This window comes from Puma concolor, chromosome D3 (genome assembly GCF_028749965.1).
Source record: "Puma concolor isolate L17-30 chromosome D3, mPumCon1.1.hap2, whole genome shotgun sequence".
Classification (NCBI taxonomy): domain Eukaryota; kingdom Metazoa; phylum Chordata; class Mammalia; order Carnivora; family Felidae; genus Puma; species Puma concolor.
In genome coordinates, this window is record NC_141678.1 from 24,474,784 (window position 1) to 24,487,339 (window position 12,556).

At 37.4% G+C, this 12,556-nt stretch overlaps 1 protein-coding gene across 4 annotated transcripts in view; it reads left to right on the plus strand.

Annotated features, from left to right (window-relative positions):
• The window catches only part of TTC28 (tetratricopeptide repeat domain 28), a 640,216-nt gene that overhangs the window by 320,405 nt on the left and 307,255 nt on the right, over positions 1–12,556 (plus strand). For all 4 annotated transcript variants that reach the window (XM_086682176.1, XM_086682177.1, XM_086682178.1 and 1 more), the window contains one exon: positions 4,266–4,413. In XM_086682176.1, coding sequence (XP_086538302.1) covers positions 4,266–4,413 — 148 coding nt within the window. The remainder of the gene's footprint in view (positions 1–4,265; positions 4,414–12,556) is intronic.

Sequence of the window (12,556 nt, forward strand, 5' to 3'; positions counted from 1 at the left end):
CTACTTTTAGTCCCGTGTCTCACCAACTCCCTCCAAATTTCTCTTCTTAGCTAAAGCTTCAGGTTAAAACCATTGTTCTCAGGTATAGGTGCTCTCGGTAGTGAATCCACATTGCCCTTCCTTTTCCATCTGCTGCATTGCCCTTCCTTTTCCATCTGCTGGCCAGAATGTGGTGTATGTGAGGGGGTTGTTGAGACATCAAGTGTTCAACCTGGCTTCCTGGGCCCCACCTTCCCTCGCTGCTGCCCATATACTGTCTCTACTCAATCTCAAATGATAAAAATTTGCCCCTTTCCCAGATGAAGCAGCTTCCTGTGAAATCTGTGATGGTAAGAGAAAAAGTAGTAGCAGGGACCAGTAGGGAAGAAGCAGATGGGCTACAGCAGATCACATGAGTTTTCTTGAAGCTGTGGGAAATCCTGTGGATCTCAGCACATCTTGACCTCTGCTTTGAAAAAGACTGGCATAGGATCCTGTGGGTGGCTGCTACATCTCCCAAGACCTGATAATACTAATTTGTTTTAGTCAGGTGGTTCAAATTTTGTCTGGGAGCAGTGGGTTCCCAGTTGCAGACAGTCTTTTAGGGAACAAGGAGATAAGTGAATGAAGCATTGATAGGAATTGAATGATATTGAACAATAAAATATTTAAAATATTTATTGGACTCCCCTTATATTCTGTTGGTCTGTAATTATGTGTTCTTTTTGTCGTTCTTTTCTCATTAACTAATAATCAGAATAGCTAATTTAATTGTGTACTTACTCTGTGTCAGGCACACTGTGAAATTCTTTTTATTCGATCACGGTAACCCACAGTCTATCTTATCATCATCAAGTGAACTCCATAGTAGCATTTCTCTCACAAAAGTATAGAGAACTAATTTTTATTCAGCAGCTATTTGTACATACAATGAATATATGAACATATGTACCTGCAATGAATATCGTATAGAAAAAAGTTGGGGAAGTCCAACAAATCTATGAGTTTGGACTAATTGTGCTTATGTCTTGACAGGTATACCACTTTTAAGCTTTTCACTGAGGAAATCTTATAAAGTTGAGTTGGGGATTCTGGAGGGGCATAAGAGAGACCTTTAAGTCTTCTCTCTTACATCTCTTTTCGAAACCTTCTAAAGAAAAGAAGCCAGGTTGTGGGCAGTATGGCCAAGTCGTACTTTTTCTCATCTTATTTTTGAGTGCCCTAAGAAAACAAAACATGCATACTCGTCTTTTTTGTAACTACTGTGTAAAACTTGAGACCATAACTTACATTTAACACTGGACTTTGCTTACCTACACAGAATAGATAAATGATTTCATTGTCTGACAGGGAAATCGGTTGTTCTTTCGGTGAAGTAATGAATGATAATGTTTTGTTTTAAATATACAAGAAGTTATCAGAATTCATCGAGACTACTATAGGATTTTTGTGTGTTCTTCTCCCCCCAACTTCACTGAAATAACAGCACTATAAGTTTAAGGTGTACAAAGCATGATTTGATTTACATGTATTGTAATTGTAATTGAAATGATTACCATAATAGATTTTTGTTTCTTAAAATATATACCTGAAATCAATAACCACAGAGATTTTTATCTCTTTCCATAAATAATTCTAATTTACAGGTATTTGGCATATATACATGTATATATTTTATATAAGTAAGTATACTTATTTTAGTTTACATTTTCTACAAATGCTGCATTAAAGCTAAACTATAGCTGTTTTTATTTGGAATATTCATTGCATGTACATATATTCATATATTCATTGCATGTACAAATAGCTGCTGAATAAAAATTAGTTCTCTATACTTTTGTGACAGAAATGCCACTATGGAGTTCACTTGATGATGATAAGACATAGACTGTGGGTTACTGTGATTGAATAAAAAGAATTTCACACAGTGTACCTAACACAGAGAAAGTACACCATAAATTTAACTATTCTGATTATTAGTTAATGAGAAAAGAACCACAAAAAGAATACATAATTACAGACCAACAGAATGTAAGGGGAGTCCAATAAATATTTTAAATATTTTATTATTCAATATAATATTATTCAATTCCTATATGTTATATATTGCCTCTTGGATTCTAGAAATCACCTAAAATGTGACGTGCAAAGTGTAGTGAAAAATATCTATAAACACATTAAAGATTAAAACAGTGGCTGAGTCCATTGAAAGGAAATGATCTTATGAATTAGTAATGAAAGTGCATTTACAGGTTATTGTACTAGGGTCTGAGTTTTAACAGCTGCTGGTAGTTTAAACTAATAGGACTCTGAATAGCCCATAATTGAGGATTCATTCTGTTTATGGATTGTTTCTTAATAGAAACACTTAATAGTATTACCTGTCTTAAATTACTTCAAAGACTAGTTATAAAAATGAAATAAGATAAGGTAAGTACATATGTTTTATAAACATGATAAGTGCGAGAGATCTCAGTGTGTATGTAATATACAAAATTATAAAATTATGTATTAAGTTTATTGAGTGATAGTTTTAGGAGTTGTTTGAAGCTTCATTTAGATCCCATGAATATAATTAGTGACAATTTCAAAGTGTATTGGACTGAAAGAGTTAAATTTGTGTTACAAACATATAATATTAGAAGAGTATTTAAGTTAAATAGGAGGCCAGGTATTTTAGAAACAGATGCCATATAGGCCATGAATATATTAATGTCATTTAGAACATGTTTTTAAGTTTATTTATTTTGAGAGAGAAAAAGAGAAAACGCAAGTTGGGGAGGGGCAGAGAAAGAGGGAGAGAAAAAGAATCCCGAGCAGGCTCCACACTGTCAGCACAGAGCCCGATACGAGGCTTGAACTCACGAACTGTGAGATTGTGACCTGAGCCGAAGTTGGATGCTTAACTGACTGAGCCACCGAGTGCCCTAATTTTTTTTTTAATGTTTTTATTAATTTTTGAGTGAGAGCATGAGTAGGGGAGGGGCCAAGAGAGAGGAGGACAGAAGATCTGAAGCAGGCTCTGTGACCTGAGCCGAAATCAGACACTCAACTGACTGAGTCCCCTAGGTGAGCCATTAATGTCATTTTTATGTATCATTTAATCAGGTACAAGGTCCTTACCTGATTATATACTAGTAACATTTTGCTCCTTTACTTCTTTTGACTCTGTGTGCTTGAAAACAAACTGCATGTTCTTAAGACTATTCTAAAATTTAAATATTTTATTAATTTTCTGGCCCTTTTTGCAATTAGCTGGAAGGAAGGCTGTTTTCTTCTAATCAGAATTGATCATACTAGTTTTTCAAACTAATCCAATTAAAGAACACAAAGGCCAGTAATCTTACTTTGTTTCTAAGCAAAGCATACATAGATAACAGCTTTTAAATATTATGTCTGAAACACCATGTTAAATGTAGCTATATTATAGCACTCATTATTAAAATTATCTTAATAACCATCACACATTGATTTTTCCCTTTAATTATAGAAAAGAGGAAAATTTGAAATAATCAGAATTTGAGTGTCTCTCACTTATCTTGCACTGTACCAGATACTTTGGTGAGATATAAAAAAATTTCCAAACACCTTGACTTTGAGGAGCTTAAAGGCAGGCTAAAATATATTTTAAAAATTATAAAAAAAACATTAAAAGGGATTTGTAAATAAATGCCAAAGAATGTGATAAAATTAATAAATGTTCTAGAAGTGACAAGAGTGAAAGTTTAAAAAATTTTTAAGTTTTTAAAATTTATTTCAGTGATCTCTACACCCCACGTGGGGCTTGAACTTATGACCCCAAGATCAAGAGTTGCATGCTGTGGGTGCCTGAGTGGCTCAGTCGGTTAAGTGTCCGACTTTGGCTCGGGTCATGATCTCACGGTTTGTGGGTTCGAGCCTTCAGATTCTGTTTCCCTCTCTGTCTGCCCCTCTCCCACTCAGGCTTGCTCAAGTGCATGCGCGCACTCTATTTCTCTCTCTCTCTCTCAAAAAGAAATAAACATTAAAAAAAACTTTGTTAAAAAAAAAAGAGTTGCATGCTCTTCCACCTGAGCCAGCCAGAAGCCCCAAAGAGTGAAAGTTTTAATATCATTTCCTTGAAAGAAGTATGCTAACATTTTATTATGCTGGAAGAAATCAGAATTGATTTCAAACTATTTACTAGGTTTTTGAACCAAGATGATGTCAGTTTTAGGTCTGCTGACCAGTTTTTCTAATAATCACCATCAGCCTTCTTGGAGCATAGTATATAAGTAAAACGCGCATTATCTTTTCTTTCTTCCCAGGCATACTTCCGACAGGGTGTTGCCCTCCAGTACCTCGGACGTCATGCCGATGCCCTGGCAGCCTTTGCATCTGGACTGGCTCAGGACCCCAAGAGTCTCCAGCTTCTGGTGGGGATGGTAGAAGCGGCCATGAAATCTCCCATGAGAGGTAAATATGATGAAAGTGTTTGGTCTGACACTAATTTAAAGCAGGACATTCCTAGCCTTTGAAGACTTTGGACGTTGAGAATTGGTAGGTTATTGCTTTGGCCAAGATTGGATATTTTACACAAAGGAAGATCAAGAATCACTGTCCATGGCTGGTGTTAATGAGGCAGAACAGGATGGTGGTAAGAACACTGGTGCAGAAGCTTATGGACCTGGATTATATTTTAACATTTTTCATAAACTAACTTTATGACTAGGGTGAATGAATTAACTTTTCTGGATTTCAGGGTTATCCAAAGAATACTTTTTTAAAAATAGTTCTGAGATTCCGTACCTCTAAATCACAACACCTCTAGTAGTAAATTGATTTGCTCAGTTGGACCAATATGCCATCTAGAAATAAATGAGAGAAGATATTAGATATTCTAACATTGCGTAAAAGGAAATAATGGATCTAACTGTAGGCTATGTCTAACGTTTTTCAGAGGAACATGAAAAAACTATGTTGAATTAAAAGGAAAGAGAAAAGACAAACACTAGTTTACATGGTTTTCTCCTGTTGTTACTTCTGTTTTATACCAATTGGTATTCTGGAAAAACAGTGGATTGGAACTAGTATCAAAGGTTGGAGGAGTTCTAAGGCCCCAAACCGATTGACGTCACTCTGAGAAACATGGATTTTTGCTGAATGAGCTCTTGGACAGATTAGGCTGAAAGGGTACACCAATAGTCATCTTTGCAGTGATGGATACACTGAGGCAGATTGGTGGCAAATAGTAGACAGCGAATAATATTCCATATTAGATTATGTCAGGCAGAACTTTATTTTGTCTCTGAAATGGTACGTTTCTGAATGAACCTAAAATTTTTGATGGCAGTGTCATTAGACATCTAGTTTTGAAAATGTTTGTGGCATTATATAGTTTTAATATACTGGCTCATACACTATTTGGCTCAAAATAAAAGCTAAGTAAAAGTTTGATGAACTAAATGGTACTCCGTCTCTGGGCAATTCATAGCTATAAAAAATGTTTTCCTGAAAGTTGAATATTTCATGTTTTAGAAAAAAAGTGATAAGGAAATCTCTCCTCATGTGATTTTATAACCCCATACAAAGCTGAGTCTTAGCTTGTAGGAACCTAATGGCTGCTCCCACTGGGGGACCTGCTGTTAATAAACTCTGACTTAGAACAGATGCGCTTTGGAGCTCCAGGGCTTGGGGCGGGTGGGGGAAGTGGACAACAACAACAAAAATCAATCTGTCTCTCCTTGCCATTTTCTGGCATTTTCTCATTCTCTCCCTACATCCTTCTGCAAGTAATTTACATGGAATATATATACATTTACATGGGATATATATACATATATATATATTTACATGGAATATATATATGTATATATATATATAGTTCTTGAAGATATTACTTCTTTATTCTGAGGTGTTTCTGCTGCTGCCTTAGAATATTGGAGTGAATGTGTTGAGATCAGCAGAATCATACTTACCATTTTGCCTTTGAAGCAATTTGTTTAGATAAATGTAAGAAAACCTTCCTGCACTTCCAGAAAGAGTTCAGTGCTGCTGTCCTGTCCCCCTTAGGGTTTTCTGTGCTGCATTCTCTCCTATCTTACACCGAATGACCTAAGGCTGACCCTGGAGAAAGCCGCATCTTACAGGTGCCTGGAGCGCTTCAGTATTTTCTTCTCTTTCCTTAAGGCGATTTGATTTATCTCATTTATTTTTAGCATTGCCTTTACCCCTGTACCTATTCCAGGTGGGCTTCTCTTATCAACATTTTATAGAGGCTGTTCCTTGGCACGGTGTTGTTCTGTGCATCATTTCACATCTTAATGACCTCTCTTTTTGTCATATGGTTGCAATTCACAAAATCTGTCATCATTTGCTGCCCATTTTTTACCCACTGTTTATTTTAGCCTCCTGCAGCTTTCTGAGTTCCTGCCATTGTTGTGTATCTGTGCAGTTTGGGTCACTTTACATATAGGTCTGATCTGTTACATCGTTTTTCTGGTTTTGGTTTTCTTCTTTTACAATTCTTAAATGCAAAAGAGAAAGCTCCCTAGTCCAGGTGCTTCTATAAGGAAACAAAGCTCTAGTGGTGTGCATAGCATCCCTGTGGTTTGGTCTTCTGGGGAAGTTTCAAGATTTCTTTTTTTTTTTTAAGTTTATTTTTATTTTGAGAGAGAGAGATTGGGAGAGAGAGCATGTGCAGGGGAGGGGCAGGGAGAGAGGGAGAGAGTGAGCATCTCAAGCAGGGGCTCCAACCCAGGAACTGTGAGATCATGACCTGAGCTGAAACCAAGAGTCGGACACTGAATCGACTGAACCACCCAGGTGCCCTAAGATTTCATTATTTTTAAAGGTAGGGCCAATCTACGTTAATATGCCCTGTTCCCACATAAATATGTTCTATTTATCCATATTGAAACTTACTTGATTTTTTTATAGTGTTGCTGATACTGCTAACTGAATTCGTAAGTCTATTTTACTTTATTTTTATGATTTCACTCATGTTCACCAACCAAGAGATCAGTTAAACTACTTCTCCTGTGGATATATTTACGTCCCTTATATATAATGTATTTCCTTAAATCATTAATGAAAATGTAAAAATAAGCATAAATATAAAATGATACTCTTTTTCATGACCTTCTCAAGTTATCCTTTCACTATTTTCTGTTTCTCCTTTTGAGATAGTCTGTCAGCAATCTCAGCACATTGTATCTTATAAATGCTTATGCAAATTTGGATGGGATAGGATAGTGCTATTGCCACCCAAATTCAATAATATAATTACAAAGTGAGATTGAGTTTACCTTTATTTGTTCCTCTAAAGACGCCAGGGCTGCTTCTTGCTGAGGGTTCTCTTGTGTATATTTTCTCTCCTCCCGTTAATTTGGTAATCTAAAGACTATTACATTTATGGGCTATCACCTGTCGTGGTGTTTCTACCAGCTCCAGAGGATCCAGGGAAGCTAATTTAAGGAGTGCTGGTGGAAAATGGCTGTTGAATGTATAAGCTTTTCTCTGAGGGTCAAGTTGGGGCTCACCTTTTATTTGCCTAATTGCCACCCCCCCTCGGTGCGCTCTTTCCCTCTGATTTTCTTTTAGGTGGCAGTCACTTCACAGGAGGCCTGTTTTCTGAAATGTTATGTTAAAAAAAAAAAGACTGGAACCGAATCCCAGTGCTGCCATTTGCTATTTCATTGACTGAGCAAGGTTGCTTCCTTTCTCTACACCTCAGTCCTTACCCGTAAGAGGGAAATGACAATATACACCTCCTGATGTTGTTTTGAGAATCCAGCACCAGAAAGCGTAAGCTGGTCCTTGCAGGCCACCTTCCCCTCTTCAGTGCCATGTGCTCCTTGCTGAGGAGTGCACATAGCAGCAGTAGTGAGCCTGCTCTTGGATTTTTGACAGGCACGGCATTGTGTGGAATGAACACTGTGCTACTGTATATGGTCCTCTTGCTGAGCACTCACTGGAAAATTTGGTCTCAGGCCTCAGTGTCAGGAAGAGTGTATTTCTCCCGAGTAGGTATATTTTTATTTAAAAGATCTGGGAATTTATGTAAAAGATCTGGGTGGCTTAGTGGGTTCAGCTCAGGTCATTCATGATCTTGCGGTCCGTGAGTTCAGCTCGGAGCCCGGAGCCTGCTTTGGATTCTGTGTCTCCCTCTCTCTCTGCCACTCCCTCACTCACGTGGGCTTTCTCTCTCTCTCCAAAAAATAAGTAAACATTAAAAAAAATTTTTTTGAAGGTTTAGGAATTTTATTTTATTTTTATTTTTTTATCCCAAAATTATTCCTTTTGTAAATTTTTTTTTGTTTTTTAAATTTACATCCAAGTTAGTTAGCATGTAGTGCAACAATGATTTCAGGAGTGGATTCCTTGGTGCCCCTTACCCATTTAGCCCATCTCCCCACCCACAACCCCTCCAGGAACCCTGTTTGTTCTCCTTATTTAAGAGTCTCTTATGTTTTGTCCCCCTCCCTGTTTTTATGTTCTTTTTACTTCCCTTCCCTTGTGTTCTGTCTTAAAGTCCTCATGAGTGAAGTCATATGATATTTGTCTTTCTCTAATTTCGCTTAGTATAATACCCTCTAGTTCCATCCACGTAGTTGCAAATGGCAAGATTTCATTCTTTTTGATTGCTGAGTAATACTCCATTGTATATATATGTAAAGGTCTAGGAATTTTAAAAGTGACCCCTGCTCCTTTTGCTTTGTCCTCTATGAAGCATAGGGCCCAGTGTCCTGGCCACCTTAAGGAACTGGGCCAGCCCTTACAGTCGGCCTGTCTGTATGCTGAGTTTTATTGCCTTTTCCTGACTTTCTACCCATTCTGACTTCTGTGTTCTCTACCTTTATTTCTGCGGAAGGCCTCTGAATCCTTTTAGAAACCTTATACAGACAAACTTGAGAAAATGTGGCAAAGCACTTAGACAAAGTACTGAACATGTCAGTTGTTTTTCTTTTCTTTCCTTTTGTTTTCTTGGGGAGGGTTAAGTTTGACTTTTTATATAAACCAAAAGTTTTCTAATTGTGGTACAATATATGTAACATAAAATTGTCCAATTTTAACCATTTCTAATGATACAATTCAGGGGCATTATGTCCTTTATAGGGTTATGCCATCATCACCACCATCCAGAACTTTTTCATCTTCCCACGTTGATACTCTGTCCCCATTAAATAGTAACTCCCTACTCCCCCTCTTCCCGGCTTGGGGCAACTACCATGCTGTTTTCAGTCCTGCATTTAACTACTCTGGATACCTCCTGTAAGTGGAATCATACAATAGCTGTCCTTTTGTGACAAGCCCAGCAGTCTTTAGTTTCCTTTTTAAGGAATTACCCTAAGGAAAGATGAAAATTAAAATTAAATGCATGTTATGAGCCTTACCTCTAAATTTTGTTTTTCGGGAATACTTTACCCTCATCATACTTTGCTTACTTTCTTACCTTTCGATAGTTGCTGTTCTCTCTTTGGGTCACTGTTTTGGAGATTCATTTCAGGATTCTTTCTGTCAGTCTTCCGGATTTGCAGCTCAGTACTATATTTTAGTGGTGTATCCAAGAGTAATTGGTAGTAGTATCACGAGGTTTTCAGGAAAATTGAAGCCTTTTTAATCATGTATGTATGGAAATGTTATGAGGGTGACTTGGAAGACTCCAGAAGGTCTTCATAGTGCTGTAGACAAATTCAAGTCTGTAAAAATGTTAATTACCTTGAAGATAATCCATAGGAGAGAGTGAGTACAGTATCATTCCTTTGGAATGAGGCATTGTGTCTGTTAAATGCATTTATTCCTCAAATTCTAAAAATTTTTTTATTCTGTGTCTGAAATTTATCCCTTGTTCTCCATTTCTTTTGTCGTTGAAAATTCAGGACTTTGCTTCTAACTGGTTTTCTTGGCTTTTATCTCTTCTAAACCAGTCCATGCTTTGTTTTTCTCCCAGAATGAACTTTCTAAAATGTAAGTCTGATCGGTCGTTCTTTTATTCATAATTCTGTTTTCTCCATTGCTTATAGGATAGAGGCCACAGCCTCCTTAGTAGCAGAGATCTTTCCTCTCTTTCATTCTCATCTCCAGGACATCCTCAACTAAAACAACCTGCAGTTCCTGAAAAAGTTTCTTATATCTTCAATTTCTTTTTTTTTAATTCTTTTAAATGTTTGTTTATTTTTGAGAAAGAGAGAGAGAGAGAGAGAGAGAGAGCAGGGGAGGGGCAGAGAGAGAGGGAGACACAGAATCTGAAACAGGCTCCAGGCTCTGAGCTGTCAGCACAGAGCCTGATATGGGGCTCGAACTCACAAACGGTGAGATCATGACCTGAGCCGAAGTTGGACACTTAACTGACTGAGCCACCCAGGCCCCCCCTTATATCTTCAATTTCTAATAAGAGGTCCCTTCCTGTGGAAAGAATTCCCAGACCTACGTGGGTAGGGTTAGCACTTTTCTCCTTTGGGAAAGGAGAATGCCAAGAATTCTGGCTCAAGAGTTGTATCATTATTTTATGTTACTAAGAAAATGTTGATGTTTAAATGATGACACAATTCTTGTCATTTAACTTTTTATTTTATATAAACTGAAAGAGCTCTGTTGGAACCCTTTAGACACAGAAGTGACATACCACTGTGAGGCACTATCATGTTCAGAGACATTAAATCCCAAATCCAGAGATGTTGATATGTGAATAAATGTGTATCTCAGAACTGATGAAATATAGTATATCTCTTAGCCAAATGTGATTGTTATTAATGGTCTCTACTACATTCCTAAAAGCTCTTCACATGTCAGGAAATGTGACTGTGTTCATCTTAAATTCTTAAAGGCTGTGCATTTAGAAAGCACATAACTGGTATTCAATGAATGTTGTAGAGGACCTCTACATTCTTGTGGAGTTGGCTTAATATTGGCTACTTCATATATCATGCATAGTTTCTAGAAGGAAAAACATCCTAACAGCTGCCAAATCTCTGTTTCACCTAGCCTGATAAAATCACAAAATTAGTCCCTTTACTAAGAGTCTGCATTTACTCTAGAATAGGAATTAGAATAATAGAATAGTAGAGTTGGAAAGAATCTCAGAGACAACTAATCTAGCCTGTACTTTTTATACATCAGGAAAACTTGTCCTACCACTTTTATTTATCAAAAGCATGCACGCCTGCTAATTAGAACTTCTGACTAGTGAGTGTGGGCCAAGGGGACATAATTACCTCCAAAAGCAGAGAAATTTGACATTAAAAATGTTAAATTTACATAAAGTGAAATGGACTTTTGTGTATATATCTGTGCACATGCATAGATGTACACACATGTATATATTTATGCATACAGGTACATAATATGTATAGACATATACATATCTATCACATGTATAGATTTATGTAACCGTCACCAGAATCGCAATCTATACATTTGACACAGTAAGACCGAGGCTGTGTGGCTTTGAAATCCAGGTCTCTTTATTCTTCACTAAGTGTTTCCTCCATTATTTCACATTTGCTTCCTTCCTCGTAATAGTCTCTGGTCCATTCAAGCTGGCCTCTTCATCATTCTCTATCATTCCATGTACCTATCTTCTTCTGGGACCTTTCTTTAGGATAAAACTTCTACTTAAAATACCCTCTACTCTCAGAAAAAAAACAAAGACTTGTTTAAGTCCTACCTACTCTTTCTTCACTTAATCAAGTTATACTTCCATGAAGCTTTCTGATTACCTTTAATAGTTGCTCCCTTTCTAAACTCTTGTAACATATACTGTATATGAGCTTGCATTTAATTTATCTTTTAATGTATTTACGTTCTCCTTCCTATATACTGCAAATGAAGATTTTATCTTTTACCTCTTGTACCTCCAACTTCATTTTTATTTACTGAACATTTGTAGAATTGAAGATTTCTTTTTTTTTTGGCGGGAGTAATCTTCCAGGTATTTCCCTCAGTCCTCCAACTGTGGCAATGTTCTATCTTCTTTATACCGTTCTGTAGTTTTAGCGGCTCAATTAGAAGGCTCCTCTTTTGACCTTGGCCATGGCTGCCATGTTTAAAAGAAAAATCATCAGCTGAAGCATGGTATCTTTGCTGGCCATTAGTCATTTTGGGCTCTCTGTGTCTGAACCCTCTTGCTGTGTTTTGTCAATTCCCTATGTTATACTTCTGCCTACTGCCTTCCTTCCACAGTAAAAGCTGAGAATATCAGATCCTAATTTTCCCATCCTCCTGTGAAGCTAGGACCCACCTGTGAATCAGGAGCTAAAGGTTCAAAGAAGAAAGGGTAGCACAGAATTTGTTTGGGTCGTGTTGGTTGGCAGTCGTGACATCTGTTTTCTAAGGGTGGCATGGAGTAGTGATGGAGGCAGCTGTGGAACCTGTGGTCTCCTGTGTTGAGTTGCAACATTCATGTTTTCACTGTGGAGCTTTTGTGGCATGATTTTGACTGTGGGTCTGGAGGCCTGATTTTTCACGTTTGGCAATAGCTCCTCTGTGCATTTCTTTTCTACTTATAACCAGCCAAGACTGGTTTCTTTTGTCAACAACTAAGAATTTTGCCTGGTGTGGTGTCATAGGGCCTGGACGTAGAGGCCTACAATGGGTTCTTGTCTTGGCTCTGTCCCAA